At 47.2% G+C, this 19,954-nt stretch overlaps 1 protein-coding gene across 1 annotated transcript; it reads right to left on the bottom strand.

Moving 5' to 3' along the window:
* Nucleotides 1-16,483: 16,483 nt before the first annotated feature.
* Nucleotides 16,484-18,820, bottom strand: LOC128503240 (mRNA decay activator protein ZFP36-like). Its single transcript, XM_053473280.1, has 2 exons — nt 18,744-18,820; nt 16,484-17,488 (listed from the first exon to the last, which is right to left on the bottom strand). Exons 1-2 carry the CDS (start codon nt 18,777-18,779, stop codon nt 16,586-16,588), a joined length of 939 nt encoding a protein of 312 aa, XP_053329255.1. The 5' UTR covers nt 18,780-18,820; the 3' UTR covers nt 16,484-16,585.
* Nucleotides 18,821-19,954: the final 1,134 nt, after the last annotated feature.

Raw genomic sequence — 19,954 nt, 5'->3', positions numbered from 1 at the left:
GAGATCCTTCAACTGCAACCCTTGCCAGGCTGTCCCTGGATTAAGCCGGAAGTCAGTCTGGCGTGACCTGCAGAAATCGTTGCTGCTCCGGTGTAGCCAATAAAAATGTGCAAGAAAAGAAGAGGGGAATCTTCATTACAAGAAATGCATGGAGGACACTGAGGGTCTCACCTGGTTCCTCATATACACCCCCTGACTGTGTCCCCCGATACACCCCTCGCACCTGATTTCATATAGCGATTACAATGATTTATGAGCAGAGGAGCTTACAATCTACTGTATAATGAGCAATGTGAACAGAGGAGCTTACAATCTAATGTATAATGAGCAATGTGAACAGAGGAGCTCACAATTATTATTATTTATTGTTTATATCGCGCCATCAAATTCCGTAGCGCGGTGGAAAAGGTGGACAGGAGATAACAAGTAGTCTGTAACAACAATTTGACTTACAGAGACAACAGGTCTAATGTATAATGAGCAATGTGAACAGAGGAGCTTACAATCTAATGTATAATGAGCAATGTGAACAGAGGAGCTTACAATCTAATGTATAATGAGCAATGTGAACAGAGGAGCTTACAATCTAATGTATAATGAGCAATGTGAACAGAGGAGCTTACAATCTACTGTATAATGAGCAATGTGAACAGAGGAGCTTACAATCTAATGTATAATGAGCAATGTGAACAGAGGAGCTTACAATCTAATGTATAATGAGCAATGTGAACAGAGGAGCTTGCAGTCTGAGCAGAACCTCCGGCTAGGACTAGCCGTAGAGGAATGCTCTGCAGAGCGTCTGGTTATCACTGGCTGTGGAGGATGCTCTGTGCAGCGGTGCAGCTGGTGGTTGCAGGCAGTGGAGGAATGCTCTGCAGAACAGCTGGGTGTCATTAATACCCTGCGGGGGTCTCAGGGGTCACAGCCATTTAGTGGGGGCAGAAGCAAGCAGATGTTAGGAGCTGGCTATCATCAAATGGGATTGTAGGGTATGAAGGGGGTTTTTTTCATGTGAAAAACTTCTAATTAAGTTTCTATTAAAAGGTTCTGTTTGGAATTCACAAAAGTTCTGTGAAGTTCTATGAAAAAGGTTTGAATAAGCAGAGTCACAAACCGACACTTTCATGTATTTCACACAATTACCGCTTTACTTTTTCCTTATATAGCACCAGCAGATGCCGTGGCGCTGTTACAATAGGACAGAGTGAAGAATAACTGGGACCAAAGGAGAAATCGGCCCTGCTCCTGGGAGCTTACAATCTAATAACATGTTTTCCTCTGGCCTGTGGCAAATAGAAATGCCAGATATTTCACATATTACATACGACCAAAAAAAGTTCTATCGAGTCTCAGAACCTTTATATTTCAGGTATTTGGTGTAATTATTTAAGCATAGCTGCCAACCCTCCCGATCAAATAATAGCTCAAATTATGTAGCCAAATAATGGCAGCAAAATACTCTGGATCCTGTGCTAGTATTCCTTATTTCGCTGAAAACAAATACTCTGATTTACCCCAGAGCCAGGGGTAACAATGCAAATCTCTGAAGGCATCCGGGGAGGGGAGTCCCGCAGTCATCTAGTGAATGGGACCATCTGCCCCCTCGCATTCCTGTAATGCCCGCATTATCATGCAGAATATCCAGACAAATGGAGGCTCAGCATGCAAACAGAGCCGGGCCCCACAGGCGGGGACACGGGGCAAATCAATATTTATTTGGTGCTTAGAAATTTGCACAAACACCGGCCCCATACAGCCAGGAGCCGAGAGCACTCTCGTTCCACCATGCTGAGGAACATTCTCCGGCTATTTGCCCTGCACACTGACTGCACCAATACTGAGCACTTTATTCAGCCCTGTGGCCCTTGCTGGGGCAGATGGGAGTTGTCGCCTTTGGCCACCTGTGGTGGGGAAAACGTGGCCCTCTGGCCTGAGGCTGATTAAGTACAAGCAGCCCGAGGTGTAGCTATTGGTGTCCCCAGGTTTGGTCCACTGGAAGCATATTCTGCACTTCACCTGCGAAGTGGACAAGCTCACCTTTTGCACCTCGGGCCCTTACCTGCACTTTTTCTGACCTTATGGCGGGATAGGGTAATTTGTTAGATTTCCAGCCACGGGGCCAAAAATGGCATCACCATCACCCTTCGTTTTTTTCCAGGGCGCGTTGTTTGCTTTCGGATAATTAAGTGCCACCAAACGCTACAGTGGAACCAGGTCCCTGAAGACTCTGTATCGGTTTTAGTGGGGAAGTGGGACGCGTCTTTCGCCCACCATTTCCCCCGTGAAGCCATTAGTCGGTCTTCGAGGAAATCCAAGAAGATCCGGCCCTCGCTAGGCTTCAGTCTGGGAGGGAAGGAATCCCCTTGTGGGAGGACAGAAGTGACGAGCTAACGAGCGGCGCTCACCGTCAGACCGTTTTATAGATTCTGCCATTCGGTTTACCATATAATCAAATAAACTGAGGGATAAGCGATCGCCCCAAAACCAGTCCTGTTCCTACTCATCAGAACAGAGCCCAGCTCATATATACATGAAATGGGTTTGCCAATGTATGTTTTGACCACGGAAAAAGAGCCTGATGATGCCCGGGGGCTGATCGTGAAATTAATAAAATGGTGCAGTAACCAGCAGATGGCGCCAACGTTCACTCGATGCGCTGGAAGGCTGGATTAAAAATGTCTCCCAAACACTGAAAAGCCGCGTTTGGACAAAATTCTCTATCTGTCCTTTAATCCGACCTCCCAGCTGGTGGTGACGGATCCTGGTCTGCCGCTTCTCCGTGGGCCGGTTAAAAGGGAGCTTTCTGATACCCCATTTACAGTATGGAGGACTGTGCCAAGGGTGCCCGGCCTCCATTGGGTGAGTGCCTGGCACTGTCCTCCATGAAGTCACAGTGTGCCGGGATATGACATCATATTCAAATAACCTTTCTTTAAACAACTGATAAAACCTCAAAATCTCTGACAAAGTTGGCTTTGTGCTTCTTGGCACACGGCTGCGTTTATTTTGGATGCGACCGAATAGCAGTCCTTTCTGTTAATTACTTTCCAGTATCGTGTAAATAAATACCTCAAATGCCCCGTACATGGGCATTCTTTCATGCTGAAAAAAACAGGCCTTTTAGTTTCTTATAATGGGATTTTTTATATATGTTATAACACAGCCAGGCTGCCGGCCCTTTAGAAAATGAACCCTGTCTGGCGCCTGTCTGGTCATCACTTGTCCTGCAGGCTGCACTTTTTCTTAGGTGAGTCTCCTCTATTCAAGCAGAGGCTTTCGCCATGGCGTACAGGTAACCTGGGAACCTGCCCCTAATCAGAACCTTCCTAGTCACCACGATAATCTGCCCCTAGCCACCATAAAATATTTTACCCCTGCACCCTGGTAAATGCCCACTTTCCCGTTATGCCCCAAAGAGATGCGTTTGTTAAGGGCAGTTGCCATAAGAGGAGAAATGTTTGAACAAGTGGCCATAATCTCCAAATAGAGGGTCAGAGGTGTAGAAGTAATATAAGGGAGTTTTACTTTACTGAGAGGGTGGTAGATAAGTGGAACAGCCTCCCAGCCGAAGTGGTAGAGGGTAATACAGTGAGGGTATTAAACATGCATGGAATAGGCATACGGCTCCTGAATATAAGAGAAGACGAACGACTGTCTTACAGACCAGATGGGGGCCGATCTGCCGGCGGCTTCTGCGTTTCTATATTACATGACATTTACTTATATAGCACCAGCAGATTCTGTAGCGAAGTTACAACAGAGTCAGTAAAATATTTTAAAATCACAAACTGGTAGAAAAGGAGAGGAGCGCCCTGGGAGATTATTATATATTATATTATATATTAATTATATCTTATTATTAATTATTATTAGTTATTATTAGTAGTTATTGTTTTATATAGCGCCATCATATTCTGTAGCGCTGTACAATGGGTAGACAAGTAGTATAGAACATACTACATTACATTTTGACAGAAATTGTAAAGGTGAGGAGGGCCCTGCTCCCAGGAGCTTACAATCTAGTCGATGGGTGAGGGGGAAGTGAAGCAGTAGGATGGGGTGAGTTGATCGGGTCCGGATGATCTGCGGAGGTTGTGGGTCGTTCAGATGGCTCGATTAGGATGTTGGCTGAGAGTGATAGGAAGAAAGGTCTTTCGCCATATTATATAATCAAACCCAGAAATGGTTAACAACGCGTAAAACAGCAAATCCTGAACTGCTGAGTCTGAAGGCCAAATCCCCCCACGGGGGGTAGAAGTGAATCCCCTGCTCGGCGTCACGCCGATTCCCCGCATTATTCTGGACGTTGCAGCCAAATGGAAATTCTTTGCCCATAAAAGCAGAAACTGAAAAGAGGAAGCAAGGGGCGGAAATGGGGGGGGGGCAAAAAGAGACGGGGGGGGGTTAAAAACAAAAAAAGGTGGAGGGGTGTCTGCATTATGTAACATATTACACACAGCAGGGGGTATCTGTATTATACGCACCCCGGGGGGCAACTGTATTATACACAGCAGGGGTTATTGGTATTATATACAGAGCGGGGGCAACTGTATTATACACAGCAGGGGGTATTGGTATTATATACAGAGCGGGGGCAACTGTATTATACACAGCAGGGGGTATTGGTATTATATACAGAGCGGGGGCAACTGTATTATACACAGCAGGGGGTATTGGTATTATATACAGAGCGGGGGCAACTGTATTATACAGAGTGGGGGGCAACTGTATTATACACAGAACAGGGGGCAACGGGATTATACACAGGCCGGGGGGTATCTGTATTAAACACAGAGCAGGGCGTTTAGCTGTATTATACACCAAGCAGGGGGTATCTGTATTATACACAGAGCAGGGCGTGTAGCTGTGTTATACACAGAGAGGGGGTGTATCTGTATTATAAACAGAGCGGGGGGTATCTGTATTATACACAGAATGGGGGTATCTGTATTATACACACAGCAGCGGGGTATCTGTATTATACACAGAGCAGCGGGGTATCTGTATTATACACAGAGCAGCGGGGTATCTGTATTATACACAGAGCAGGGCGTGTAGCTGTATTATACACCGAGCGGGGGTGTATCTGTTTTATACACAGAGCGGGGGGGGTGTATCTGTATTATACACAGAGCGGGGGTATCTGTATTATACACAGAGCAGCGCGGTACCTGTATTATACACAGAATGGGGGTATCTGTATTATACACAGAGCGGGGGGTATCTGTATTATACACAGAGCGAGGGGTATCTGTATTATACATAGAGCGGGGGTATCTGTATTATACACAGAGCGGGGGGGTATCTGTATTATACACAGAGCAGGGGGTCTCTGTATTATACACAGAATGGGTGGGGGCTCCTAGAATGTGTTGGGCCCCCAGCCGCTGAGTATCACACAAACATATTTACCAACCCTAACCCGGGCCACAGGCCCAACCCTTCCATACTAAACCAGTGTGTGCATGTAGGTTCATACGTGTCCTGTGTATGTGAGTGTGCGTTTCCGGTGTATGTGAGTGAATGTGTGTCTGAGTATCTGATTGTGTTTGTCAGCGTCTAACAAACAAGACACCAGGGAGAAGTGGGAGAGGAAGGGAGACGCGAACGCGGAAGTGGTAAACGAAGGAGGTGGGGAGAGAGAGCATGTGAGAGAGTGAGTGAGAGTGTGAGAGTAAGTGTGAGTGACTGTGAGTAAAAGAGAGCGAGTGTGAGTAACAGTGAGAGTGACTGTAAGAGAGAGCAAGTGAGAGTGCAAACTAAACTTATCTCTCAGATGAAGCCTTGTGAGGAAAGGCAATGAGTTTAGGAAGAGATCAGCGATCTATAGAGAGCCTACGATGGCTTGGCTTTGTCAATATGGAGATCAAAAGGCAAGATGAGATCGAAGCCACATCCCGAGACACGAATAAGAAGTTACCCGGGGCAGAATAGAACATGATTTGTTTTTTTGAGGATTGTTTCATTTAAGATTTATCTTTTGTTCCACTGTTCTTTCATTGTTGAGGGACAGTTTGTTGTTAACGATCCACTTGAAGGACGTTTTCACTTGTCATAGTGTCACTGCATGATGTGAGTCCCTGGCGGCGTAGTGAGTTACTGATGGTAGCCTTTGTTACTTTGGTCCCAGCTCTCTGCAGGTCATTCACTAGGTCCCTCCGTGTGGATCTGGGATTTTTGCTCACCGTTCTTGTGATCATTTTGACACCACGGGGTGAGATCTTGCGTGGAGCCCCAGATCGAGGAAGATTATCAGTGGTCCTGTAGGTCTTTTATTTTCGAATAATTGCTCCCACAGTTGATTTCTTCACACCAAGCTTCTTGGCTATTGCAGATTCAGTCTTCCCAGCCTGGTGCAGGTCTACAATTCTGTTTCTGGTGTCCTTCGACAGCTCTTTGGTCTTGGCCATAGTAGGGTTTGGAGTGTGACTGTTTGAGGTTGTGTCTTTTATACTGATAACAAGTTCAAACAGGTGCCATTAATACAGGTAACAAGTGGAGGACAGAGGAGACTCTTAAAGAAGATGTTACAGGTCTGTGAAAGCCAGATATCTTGCTTGTTTGTAGGTGACCAAATACTTATTTTACCGAAGAATTTACCAATTAATTCATTAGAAATCCTATAATGTGATTTCCTGTATTCTTTCCCCCCATTCTGTCTCTCGTAGTTGAAGTGTACCTATGGTGAAAATTACAGGCCTCTCTCATCTTTTTAAGTGGGAGAACTTACACAATTGGTGGCTGACTAAATACTTTTTTGCACCATTGTACATATCGGGTTCTATCAAATAGAACTCATTATCTTCCCTCCCTCCATCTCCACCCCAGAACCTTAATTCTCTATCACCATTAACAACACGACTATCTCTCCTACTAACCAGGCCCGATGCCTCAGGGTCATCCTCAACTCAAACCTCTCCTTCATCCTCACATTCAGTCCCTCGCCAGATCCTGCCGCCTGCACCTAAAAAACATCTCTCGTATCCGCCCGTTCCTCACCCGAGAATCCACAAAAACTCTGGTTCATTCAATTATACTTTCCCGCGTAAACTAAATAAAAGATAATAATAATAGGAAGAAGCGAAACCAGTCGAGCGACCGCTCATTTATACCAGAGCATTGTTTAGCAGATCATGGTCGACCTATAAAAGGTCTTTGCAAAGTCTGGAGAAACTGCCCCAGTAAGTGCACCTCTCTCTCCGTGCCGCACTGGATGTCATCGGTCACTTTTAAGAGGGCAGTAACTGGAGTGATTAGAAGGAAAGCCAGATTAACGCGAGGTTAGACCGTTGCTCCTGGACACATTTCTCCGAGACTTCAGAGAGGATAGGCAGCAGTTCGGAGTTTGACACTTTGTAGCATCACCATTTTTGTGGATGGGGACAACTCATTTTCCAGGCTTTGGAAACGTAACCAGACAAGGAAGCATTGATTAGGTAGGCAATGGGATGGCATCTGTTGAATGTGTGCGTGTGAGTGTCTGGTGTCTGCGAGTGTTTGAATGTGAATGTGTTTGTGAGTGTCTGGTGTTTCTGTGTGTTTGAATGTGAGTGTGTGAATGTGTTTGGTGTTTGCATGTATTTGAATGTGAGTGTGTGAATGTGTTTGTCTGGTGTTTGCATGTGTTTGAATGTGAGTGTGTAAATGTGTTTGTGAGTGTCTGGTGTTTCTGTGTGTTTGAATGTGAGTGTGTGAATGTGAGTGTCTGGTGCATGTATGTGATTGTGTGTCTGTTGTCTGTGAGCGTTTAGTGTATTTGTGCAAACAGGCTCTGGCAGTGTAAGGCCAGCGGGTGCCGCTTGGAGACATATAATCTATCTGCTCGCGGCTGCACATCCAGAGTCCGTTCAGGCTCCTGGGAGTCAGCGTAGCTAAATGGACAGGGAGCATGTATGTGTGTGGGTGAGTGCATGCTTAGGGGATGTGTGTTTTTGATTGGGGTATGTAAATGTAGGGGCGGGAGTCACTAGGGGATAAAGGGTGCCCTCTGGGTGACCCCGGTCACTGTCATTTTTCCAGAGACAGTCAACAGACTTACCTGCTTCCCTCAGCCACTATACAAGCAATGGCTTGGTTACAGCTTAACTCTAAAGCAGGCGAGCATCAGCTCAGTTCTCTGCCACAAGGAATGATTGAGTCCTGACCAGAGCAGGTTGTATCAACCATACAGCACTTTGTCATGTTCCTAGCTGTTTAATGGCAGCACTTAACTTTATAATGGCCGGGTATGTTTCTGAGGTGGGATTGATCCGTTTTTTTATTTTTTATTTGTCCCCTTGCAGCATGGATGCAATAATCCTGTATAATGACAGCCATGTGGGTTTGCAAAGTTTTTATTTTAAGTCTAGGGATAAACCAATTTAATGTTATGTGAATGGCTGGGGGATGATTACTCTGCTGCAGGGTCCTTATATCTTATTTCTCTACATATAGGTGTATTAGTAATCCCCCTGCTGCACCTATTTAGATGGAAGATGCACTTCAGTAATATCCATCTTATTTGTACAAGGCCTTTGCTAAGTATCTGAGGGAAAGGATTTGGTACCTCGTGGCATTGTACCAGGAATGCTGTGCTATTTGCTCAATGGCAGGAACTCTTGCAAAGTAAAAACTCTCATGTGGGCCTTAGCTAAGCATTGCTAGGCCTTAACGTGCCAAAGCTAGGGGTGGGGCTAGCCCATTCACTCCTATACAATGGGGAATGGGTTAATGTGATCTTAAAAAGCAAGATTGTAATGGATTACTAACTTGGCTGATATTTAGCAATCCCTCCATTAAATTGGCAAGTGATGGAAAATGTATTGGTCAAAAGACCTTTAAGATTATGAACTGATACTTTCAGTCTAACTCCCACTTTGCAGTGCAGTGATTAGTTTGTCATGTTTTCACGTTTTGGTGGGAAGATTTGTTTCCTTGCCCTTTATGTAAAAATTCATCTAAAGTCTGATCATTGGCACAGCAACGCTAATTCCACTTTACTTTTGCATGGTGCCTCTGCCTCCATTCTATAATCCATTCACTGCATGTTAAGATTGCAGTGCTGTGCCACAAGCAGTAGTGAGTACATGGCACCGCTTTATTCTTGGCTTTCCTTAGGATGATTGTGCTTTTCTCTTTAAACGTTTTATCATGTTTTCCACATGAAGCTCCTGATACATTTTGCAAAGTAAAACATCACTGCACTTTGGTTTAAATTGCAGATTGTGGTATTATATTCTTCTGTTTAAAAAAAAAAAAAAAAGTTTTTCAATTGTCACTATTTAAGGTGAGCTACTGGTTATGCCCCCCCCTTTTAACTAGCCACGTGGCTAGTGCTCACCTGTAACAGGGCGGTTTCAGGAGTATTGAGTTACAACATGGCACTCCTTTATGAAATTATTTATATTTGGGCAGATGGCCCCATTTATTTGGTTTTCAGAGCTCTTCATTTCATTTTTCATTTTATGGGGGTTGCTGTCTGAGGGAGGTCCACCCTGGATAGCAGTAGCTGTGGTAGCTACCTGCAGGACTCCCTCTTGGCTGGGTGCCTGGGATACAGGTCGTGCAGCTACTGTGCATGGATGATCCGCCAGTAGCTATTTCAAGCTGAGTTAACAAAAAAAAAAAAATGCCTTCTGTGGTAAGGCAAACTCTGGGCACAAGCTATGGTGGCTTGCGTACAAGGGCTCCCCACGGGCCCTGGTGGAAGTCTGTGATCTGGTTTGCCCGGTGCCACGAATGGATGTGGCCAGGGTTCTGTTTTACATGTCCCTGGTGGTATTGTGTGGAAGGCCTACCCACGGGCTGAGTCCTGGTGGAAGTATGTGATCTGGTTTGCCCAGTGCCACGAGTGGACGGCACTATCCCTTGGTTCGGACTATCCTTGGTGGTGCACCATAGTGTGGGAGTTAGCCCTCTGAGGTGGTGCTGACTCAAGTCACAAGCTATGGAGCTTGTTATGGTTTTGCTCCTGGGCCATGTATGATCGGCCAGGAGTTTAGGCCCCAAGGGGTGGAATCATAAGGATCTACTGGACTTGCTTTCACTCTCTGTTTCGTTCTATGGCCCGACATTCACACCCCAAGGAGTGGAATCCTGCGGGATCTATAGAATGCTTGTCCTCGGCTGCCACTTACAACTGGTGTTTTTCTAGGCTAACCAGTCGATCGCTCACCGGTTTTCTCTTGCAAATATTATTCTGTTTTGCTGGTACTTTGTTTGCCTTTTATTCCTGTTCTCTTCGTATGATGTGTATGTACTTGGCTATAGGTGAGGGCCTGGTACTGTACTTAAGGTCAGGAGGACATCACTACGTAGATGGGTAACTATAGGTACACCATATTTTCCATGTTATTGCTTCAATGGGGCTCAGGTTGGCATTTGTATGCTTGACCAATTTTCTCTATACCTTTTCATTTTCTGGGCTTAACCTGGTATCTATCTCTAAAATTGCATACGTCACCTTAAGTCAAATATGCAAAAAAGGGACAAATTAATAAAATAGATAAATAAATAAATTATTAGTTGAATATGACCTCACCTTGGTTTTCCACATACGGGGGTTCATTTATATATAAAATCCATTTTTCCATGTAATGGAAATTTGTTAATCGTGTGCTAATTGCCAAGACCATTTATAGCTCATATTGAAATCAAACCTTCATGTTCCCAGCGTGTTTACTGGTTTTTAATACAGATCTTTTAGTATGCATGCTGCACAACCTTAACCAGAGAATCCATTGGGGCAGGAGGTGGTACTTATTGCATGTGCCTTCCCCCCCGCCTCATAACTACAGTCACAACTTAATATCTGCATCAGTTATAAAGTGAAGTTCTTTCAGGGGAACTACCTGTGGTGCAGTGTGCCATTTAGGACAGCTAGGTGATGCCTGTCTACTTGTATCGGGGTCCGCACAGTCTAAGGTTTGCATTCCGTGCGGCTGGATATTTTACCAACAGATAAGAGCCGATTCCATTCAGCCAATGCTATTACAAAGAAGTTTAATCATTACATTTTCATTATACTGGTTGGTTATTAGCATTCTGCCCAAAACTGTATTGAAACATATTCCTTTGGCCTTCACCTATAGCCTTGGTAGCCCCCTAATACTTTCATGGAAGGATATCTTCTCCCCAAGCTAGTAGGGGGCCCGCTTCTGGTACATCAGGACGGGTCCTAATTGTCGCATTTTCAATTTGTGGGTGTCTTTCGGAAATTGCTTTTGGGGGCATTCCTTCCGTATTGGGGCAGCCACGGAGGCTACCTGGGTGGGTTTGCCCGATTCCTCGGTGCAGCGTGTTGAGCGTTGGTGCTCGGGGCGTTTTAGGTCTTCCGTTCGTTTGGATATGTCTGCTTAATGTTTTCTGTTTTGTAGGTACGGTTCTTCCTCAAGTTTGGCTCATCGGAGACTCATGCGTCTTCTGAGCTAGGGAGAGGACGGGGTTCGCCCGAATGGGGCACAGTTGGGGTTCTCCCCTCTGGGGGTTGAGGTGCGGCGGTTTGGGAAGCGGGGGATGCGGTGGGTTCATCTCCTTTCCGAACTTATCCAGGCTGTTAGGTTCCCTGTCAGTTCTAGTGATTCACCTCGGGGGGAATGATCTAGGGGTGGTCCCGGTTAGCTCCTTAGGGGATATGATTCTTAGGGATTTGTCTAGGATTCTGGTGTTATTCCCGGAGGTTCAGCTGGTGTGGTTCGAGGTGGTGTCTCAGAATTTCTGGTGTCAGGCGACTAGCCAGCTGGCGCTGGAGCGGTTGCAAGTTAAGTTGAATCATTGAGTATCTAAGTTTGGTGTTAGTGTTAACGGTGTGCCAGTTGGGCACAGGGTGTTTGAGAGGGATGCCGCTAATTTGTTTTGAAGCATTGGTGTTCGTCTCAATGATATTACCACCCTCCCTCCCTCCCTTTTTTTGTGTACTAACTTTCTTTCTTTTGTCACAGCAGGCGGTTTGTGTGTCCTTGCCGGTCTGGTTTTGGTAAGTGATGGAGTTTGGATGCTGGTGTGAAGGAAGGCTCAATCCTCCCCTAACCTCTGGTGTTTTTTATTGGACGTGCCCACCGAGCTTATGGTCGGCTGGTGGTTAGCATTAGTTCTGGGACAGCGGAAGTTAGCTGTCAATGTTATTGGACGTGCCCACCGAGCTTATGGTCGGCTGGTTGTTAGCATTAGTTCTGGGACAGCGGAAATTAGCTGTCATTTTTGTTTGGACGAGGGGGGAGGTGAGTACCTGTGGTCTGGATTGTACAGTGGTGAGCGGCCGGCAAGGACGGGGTTAATTCAGTTCCTGTGTTGGCTATGTTTGAATGTATTATGTGTTATGTATATCTGTATATTTGTATTTAGTATTTATTGTGTGGTTTATTGTGTATTTATGTTTATTGGTTTATGGTGTTTAGGCCAACACAGTGTTTGTGGTTATTCTTAATAAAATATGCTGTGGCCTGTTTTATCCAACTTCAGTCTCTGTGTCGTTAATTGGTGGGGTTTAGGTGGTAGTTGGTTTGTGATGCACGGTACACACTACCCACATACATGCTGCTGGAGGGATGATATGGGTCAGGATTCAGACCTTTCGACCTCCTTCCCACTGGGCGTTTGATGGAAGTGCCAGAGGGTCAGTGTTTAAATATTGCTGTGAGTGTGGTGTGTGTATGAATGTGTGAGTGTGGTGTGTGTATAAATGTGTGAGTGTGAGTGTGTGTAGCACATCTCTTTTGCCTGGAAGCCGTTCTCAGGATCCCTGGGTGACTCCTCTTCCTGGCATCTTTACCTGTCATGTCTCAATCTTGTGAGTAAGGCCCGGGCCCCGTGGGGCGCAGCGTCAGAGTGACTCACACACAAAGCAAGGTGCGGGCTTCTCGCCCCGGGGCAGGGCGTGGGGAGGCCGGTAAAATTCCAGCATCCCCGATCAGACCTTCCTCTCATGGCAAACAAACTGCCCCTTTCAGCAACTCTCTGAACCCCAAAATATGGCATTACAGCCAGTGGATACCAGAGGAGCTGTCCCCTGACTGAGACATCTGCCCCCGACTACTATTTACCCCGGAAACCCTATAAATTATAGAAAGAAATGATATTCTGAAAGCTCTAAATGTCAATGTGTTTCATGCATCATGAAGTGTCCCCGGCTGCCATATTCTTTTATTGAATTCGACCCTTAGAATCCCCTCTTTAATCTTTAGCTTCCTTATTTCTTTTTCATTCTGCCAAATACCGCACATCCTTCCTGCTCCTTTGTCCGGAACTTTCTGGAATCGAGTAAATAAAGCACAGAAAGTTCTCTGGATTCTAATCCTGTAATTATGGTTTTCCATCATCCTGATTGGTTGCATAAGATCACCAATTTCATTAAATCTCACATCGACATAAACTCTCCTGAGGTGTCTGTGGCTGCGATCCAGGCGGCACATAAGGCCATAATACGAGCGAAAACGATTAACCGGCCTTCAGACGTTAGGAGGATCGAGCACAAAGACGTCCACCCAGAACCCACAGGTCAGGCGGTGAGACCGATGAGTCTATATGAGATCTCCTCCTGGAGGACACATCAGTCCCATTATGAGGAATCAAGCTGTATGCAAATTAGGCAGCATATCCCCTCCGAAAATGGCTTCCTTACTAGACTTGGAAAATATTAAGCTCTCCCACTCACATCGGGGAATGAAGTCTTTCGGGAGTGAATCAATTCATATTTGGCTTCTCTAGACTTACCCACCAAACCCCAACACAAAAGACAACAAAATGCCCTCATTCGACCACCTCAGCCGGCCTTTTTACATTTGGAGTTCTATCCTGTCCTAATTTTTCCCAACCTTCACAACAGCTTTCAGCAGTTTACTACCCCCCCCCCGACAGCATGGCTGTCACAGATATGGTGACCATTTATAATGGCACAAGGCAGGGTTGGCCACTATCTCCTTTATTGTTTGCCGTTGCTTTGGAACCGCCTCTTTATGTCGTTCACTCACACTTGAGATATTAGTGCATGCGCAGACGATATGATCTCGCTCTCTCATACTTATTGACAGGAACATCCCGCAGAGCCTGTAGAATGCGAGACGAGCCTTTTATGTGGGTTTTATTCCTATTTGTTTTAGTTTTTTTTTTTAATCCGTTATAATTTACAATTCCATATTATTAAATACGTCCGCATTTAGGGTGAAGCTTTAAGGGTAATTCTTTGAAATGTTCAGCGATTAGATATGGATAGAATTTCATGTTGAATAAAATATAGAGACTCGCTGCAGGCCCTACAAAGAGGTTTGAGAACAATTCAGTGGAGAACGGGCAGTCGTGTAATACCCCACCGTACGGTGCATCCCCACTCAGCAGCGCCCCAAGCTTTAGCTCATTTGGAAAAGTTCCAAAGTCGTTGGGGACACACAGTCTGCCCCTCCCACTGCAGGGTGACAGACAGAAGGGAGTTATGGGACACGGAGTCTGCCCCTCCCACTGCAGGGTGACAGACAGAAGGGAGTTATGGGACACGGAGTCTGCCCCTCCCGCTGCAGGGTGACAGACAGAAGGGAGTTATGGGACACGGAGTCTGCCCCTCCCACTGCAGGGTGACAGACAGAAGGGAGTTATGGGACACGGAGTCTGCCCCTCCCACGGAAGGGTAACAGACAGAAGGGGGAAATGGGACACAGAGTCTGCCCCTCCCACCGAAGGGTAACAGACAGAAGGGGGCAACGTAGTTATTTGTCTGTAATAATCTTAATGTCTGACTAAATGCCCACTTTGGTTATTATTCGGCTCTTATAGACTGTAAGCTCTTTTGGCGGAGAGTAAACATCCATTACATCTGCCCTATGTACTCCCCCTCTTCTGTTTCATTGGGGGTTAAGGGCTATACTAATGAAAGGTCCCCAGAAGAAAGAGACTTCACCCGTATAAAAGGTTCTGTAATCTGCTTTATTCAGACAAAATTCACCTGCTGATTACATGAAATATATTACTTTCCAAATAATACAAAAGATAAATATATTTATATATAAAATTCACTTGGTAATAAATACGACATAAATAGATTACAACACAAAAGAAGCAAACATTGCAATAAATGGATCAAGGCAGAAATCACTTTCAGATTTTGGCTTATTAATTCCCTGCCGTGGAAAATATTCACAGACTGTCAGCTCCGTGGCCCAGTCTTCCCAAAATCCCCTGAGGTATAAGGCACATGGTGAGGATATTGTCTGTTTGGAGGCAACTGCAGTGTTTACGAACACCAAAGCATGTCTGATAGCATCTCTTACATGTGCCATTTACATGTGTTATACAGAGAGCAGGGGGGTGTATCGGTATTATACACAGAGCGGGTGGGGGCTGTATTATACAGAGAGCAGGGGGTTCTGTATTATACGAGGGGGGCCGTTGTATGGATACACAGGGCAAGGGGTACATTTGTATGTATACCCAGGGCGAGAGGGGGCATTTGTATAGATACACAGAGAGAGGGGGGCATTTGTATGTATACACAGAGAGAGGGGGCATTTGTATGGATACACAGAGCGAGGGGGGCATTTGTATGGATACACAGAGAGAGGGGGCATTTGTATTGATACACAGAGCGAGGGGGCATTTGTATGGATACACAGAGCGAGGGGGCATTTGTATGGATACACAGAGCGAGGGGGCATTTGTATGTATACACAGGGCGAGGGGGGCATTTGTATGGATACACAGGGCGAGGGGTGCATTTGTATGGATACACAGGGCGAGGGGGGCATTTGTATGTATACACAAGGCGAGGGGGGCATTTGTATGGATACACAGGGCGAGGGGGGCATTTTTATGGATACACAGGGCGAGGGGGGGCATTTGTATGGATACATAGGGTGGGGGGGCATTTGTATGAATACACAGGGTGAGGGGGGCATTTGTACGTATACACAGGGCGAGGGGGGCATTTTTATGGATACACAGGGCGAAGGGTGCATTTGTATGGATACACAGAGCGAGGGGGCATTTGTATGGATACACAGAGCGAGGGGGGCATTTGTATGGATACACAGAGTGAGGGGGCATTTGTATGGATACACAGGGGTGGGTGGATCTGTGCTTTATACTCAATGTATGGTACAGTCCTATGGATGAGAGGCTTGTATGTGGGGGGGTGCTGTAATACACTGCAGTGTCTCCTTTTCTCGGAACTTATAGAAGTGAAATAGATTCGGATTTCTTTGGCAAGAGTTCCTTCCGATTATAGTCCACCCCTCAGTTTGGAACCAGCCAATACTGGGAGCGTCAGACTAGGGGACAGGAAAAATGCTGTACCTTGTTCTGCTACATAGAGGCCACGCTCTCCTCGAGGGCTTTACTTAATACCCTATTCAGCCGTGGAGCCCGTGGCCGGCTGAGCTGAGGAATTTGTCAGGATGCTGGTTAAAACCCCGGGGCTGAGCGCGAGGCCATGTGATGACATCCCCGGGGTTATGTGATGACATCCCCGGGGTCATGTGATGACATCCCCGGGGTGAGCGACCGCTGATATCATACATTTCCAGCCGCTCTAGTTACAGGCACAGAGGATGCACAAGGCTCCAAAGGTTTGGCAGGAGCCGTGCATGGAGTTCTGCATCGCGTGGCACGGTATACGGTCTCGTCAATCAGACACCGATAGCCGGTTGAATATGGGCAATCTTTTGTTGGATGGAGGTGGCAGTTGGCCTGAGATCTCAAACACCGGAGACTCGGACCCACTACTGTAGCATTCTGTTTCCGGCAGCGAGGTGGAGGAGGGCGAGCGAAGGAGCATATAGTCAGAAAAGGGATCCTGGGTAACATTCCCAGCTCGGGAACAGCGACACGAACAACAACGGGAGCAGGAATCTGATGATTTCAGAGAGGAGACGTGGCTTCTGGTCTCTGGTGGAGCCGGGGAGAAGAACAGCTCGGAAGGAGGGGGGGACACAGAGGGCGCCCTTGAGAAAGAGGCTGGATCCGGGAATCCTGGAGGTGTCGGCGAGCGCCTCCTAGCTGGGACCCCACTGTAGCTGAAACTCTGACGCAGGACCTGCTGAGGTGCTCCATGTTCAGAGGGATGATGAATGAAGTTGCAGCGGGAACCATACGGACACTCTCCATACAGATAGAATTTGTGGCACAACTCCGTCTTGTATTTAGGATGACGGTTCGGCTCTCGCAGTTCCATGGAGCCATGGGCAAACTGGCACTTGGAGCCATATTTGCAGGTGCCCGTTTCCGAGAAGGTGCGGCATAGCTCAGTTTTATAGCGAGAGGAGGGAGCAGGAAGCGGAGGCAGCGCAGTCTTCAATGGAGGGAACCCAGGAGGAGGAGGAAGAGCAGAACGTGACCCTTCAATCAGGCTGATGGATCGGTCGGGTCTGAAGGGTGTTCGAGATGTTTCTAGGGACAATGAATCACGTGCTGTCCAACATGGCTCTTCATGGAAGTCAGGGGCAAAGGAATGTCTCCGCTGGGGGCTCTGAAAGCTCCTCTCTATGGGAGGTTCAAACTCTTCTGAGAGACTGAGGTTGCGCAGGTTCTGTGGATTGGGGAGAATATATTAGAATGGTGGAAGCACACAGTGGGGTATAAAATAATAGTTTAAGGGTGGTAACCAGGGTTATAGGCACACGGGGAGGGGGGGCAGGGAAAAGATGATACAAGTAACAGAGACATACAGTGACCGACCAGCAAAACAGAGAGGTGACAGAGGTGTCCAGTGACCGGCCGGTGACAGAGGTGTCCAGTGACCGGCCGGTGACAGAGGTGTCCAGTGACCGACCAGCAAAACAGAGAGGTGACAGAGGTGTCCAGTGACCGGCCGGTGACAGAGGTGTCCAGTGACCGGCCGGTGACAGAGGTGTCCAGTGACCGGCCGGTGACAGAGGTGTGCAGTGACCGGCCGGTGACAGAGGTGTGCAGTGACCGGCCGGTGACAGAGGTGTCCAGTGACCGGCCGGTGACAGAGGTGTGCAGTGACTGGCCGGTGACAGAGAATGGCAGTGACCGGCCGGTGACAGAGGTATGCAGTGACCGGCCGGTGACAGAGAATGGCAGTGACCGCCTGACAGGAGAATGAGGCCAATCTGGTTGTGCCGGAGAAGCAAGTCCTGACGTCACTGACATCCGATCACAAACATCTCCCTGACAACAGCCGAGAGGACTTACGTCTGAACCTGATCAGCAGGAAGTGTCCGGGACCCTGTGGCCCCAGGCAGTGACAGCCAGGCAGGAAACAATGAAAGCACAGACCAGAGTCCCCGTAGAAATATCCTGTCTGCTTCTAGATCCATATTGCCCCTACAAACCAAGTCTACTTCTAGATCCACCTCCATCCAGCCCTTTTAACTCCCAATCCGGCCATTCTCTCAATCAGATGTCATCCATTCATGATGTTCTTTCCCCCGGTTTTATCTGCTGACTCCAGATACCCCTTCATTTATATTTTTCCTCCAGGGTCCTTCTGGACACTCTTCCCCCTGTCCTACCGCTCTCTTACTCGCCGCCAAGACTATTTCTGCCCAGACTTCTGCCAGATTTTATGTCCTGTTTTCTATCTGCCCCTTTTAGGAGCCCCTGTCTGCCCCACTCCACACCTAGAAGTTACTGAACTTAGAACAATGTTTCGAAACCAGAGAAATGCTTCATTCTTGCACTGAGTTTCCATGAGTCCCCCCTCCCCCGACTTCCTCCTGTCACCAGAAAACTTATTGGGTTTTTTTTCTTGATACAAAGAAACATTCAAAAATGCCCCCCCCCCAACCCACATAGTAAGAGACCCCCAAAGCCCTCACCTTGTACAAGGTTTGGATATCCACCATGGAGGACATGCTGATCAGACAGCTGCTCGGCTCTCCCTGTGATCCTCTGCGAGTTTTAGAGTTTGTACGGGAAGCCGCCCTTTTATACCCCTCGCCCCACCCTCTGTGGTGTCTATGAGGTAATCTGTGAGGGTGAAGTCCAGGAGGAGGGGGAGGTGTTAGCTAATCGCACCCAGGCAAGAAAAACAACCCAGTCCCAAAGTAAGACAGGAAGGGGGGGGGGGGTCAGGGTGGGGTAAAGAAACTCGGAACAAATAGAGTCAGGAGCGAGAATGAAAAACAAGACAGGGGCAGGGGGGTAGAAACCGAAAGCATTGAAATGAAAAACAACACAGAAAGGCCGGGAGGGGGATCTGCGTGACATTATCCGCCATAAGTGTCGGACAATGTGTATCATTGTGCTTTGTACACCGTGTAATGTGCGTGTGTAGAGTTGTGTACAGGTGTCGCACAAACACACATCTGATGGCCTCAAGCAGTTGCCATCGCAATGTTATAGTGAGTTGAGCCAGCATGGAGCAAGTGCGGTGCGCCCATGGGAAGAAACTAGGGTGCCCCAGGGTGCTCGGGCAAGAGCCACAGAGGTAGCCGGACCCCAAAATCTTCTGAGCAGGCGCCCGCCGGTGGGATATACATCCCTCTCCTTCGCTCACAGACAGAAGCCAGTTTTTAGCAGGTGCTGAAGCTGCTGTCGCAGTCTGTTGAGAGGGGTCTCTGTGTCCGGAACATGTCAGAAGTCAGATTCTCACCTATAACCGGTGCCTTCGTGGGTACGACAGGCCAGTTACCCTACAGACTGTTCATAGAGGAACAGGACGGTGACTTATATTGACCTGCACGGCCCCTGATTCCAGCCTGTGCTTGCCCCTCATGTATAATAATGCCATTAGACCAAAAGGTAGCCATTATTACCAATTATGAATATAACATGAAAACCGTATTCTGCTCTTTAAAAAACACCCCATTCAGAAAGTGAATCTTTACCCCCAAGGTTCTTTTGCCCCCGTCTGTCGTTAGTCTGTATGTTATAACTGCCTCAAACCAATGGTCCAGAGACAGACTCAAACCAATGGTCCTGAAACAGACCCAAACCAATGGTCCTGAGGCAGACTCGCATCGACAGTACCGAGACGGACTCAGGCTGATGTACTGAGACAGACTCAAACCAATGGTCCAGAGACAGA

The sequence above is a fragment of the Spea bombifrons genome, chromosome 8, assembly GCF_027358695.1.
Source record: "Spea bombifrons isolate aSpeBom1 chromosome 8, aSpeBom1.2.pri, whole genome shotgun sequence".
NCBI lineage: Eukaryota > Metazoa > Chordata > Amphibia > Anura > Pelobatidae > Spea > Spea bombifrons.
Note: the sequence above shows the minus strand (reverse complement) of the source record. Positions and strands in the feature narration are given on the sequence as shown.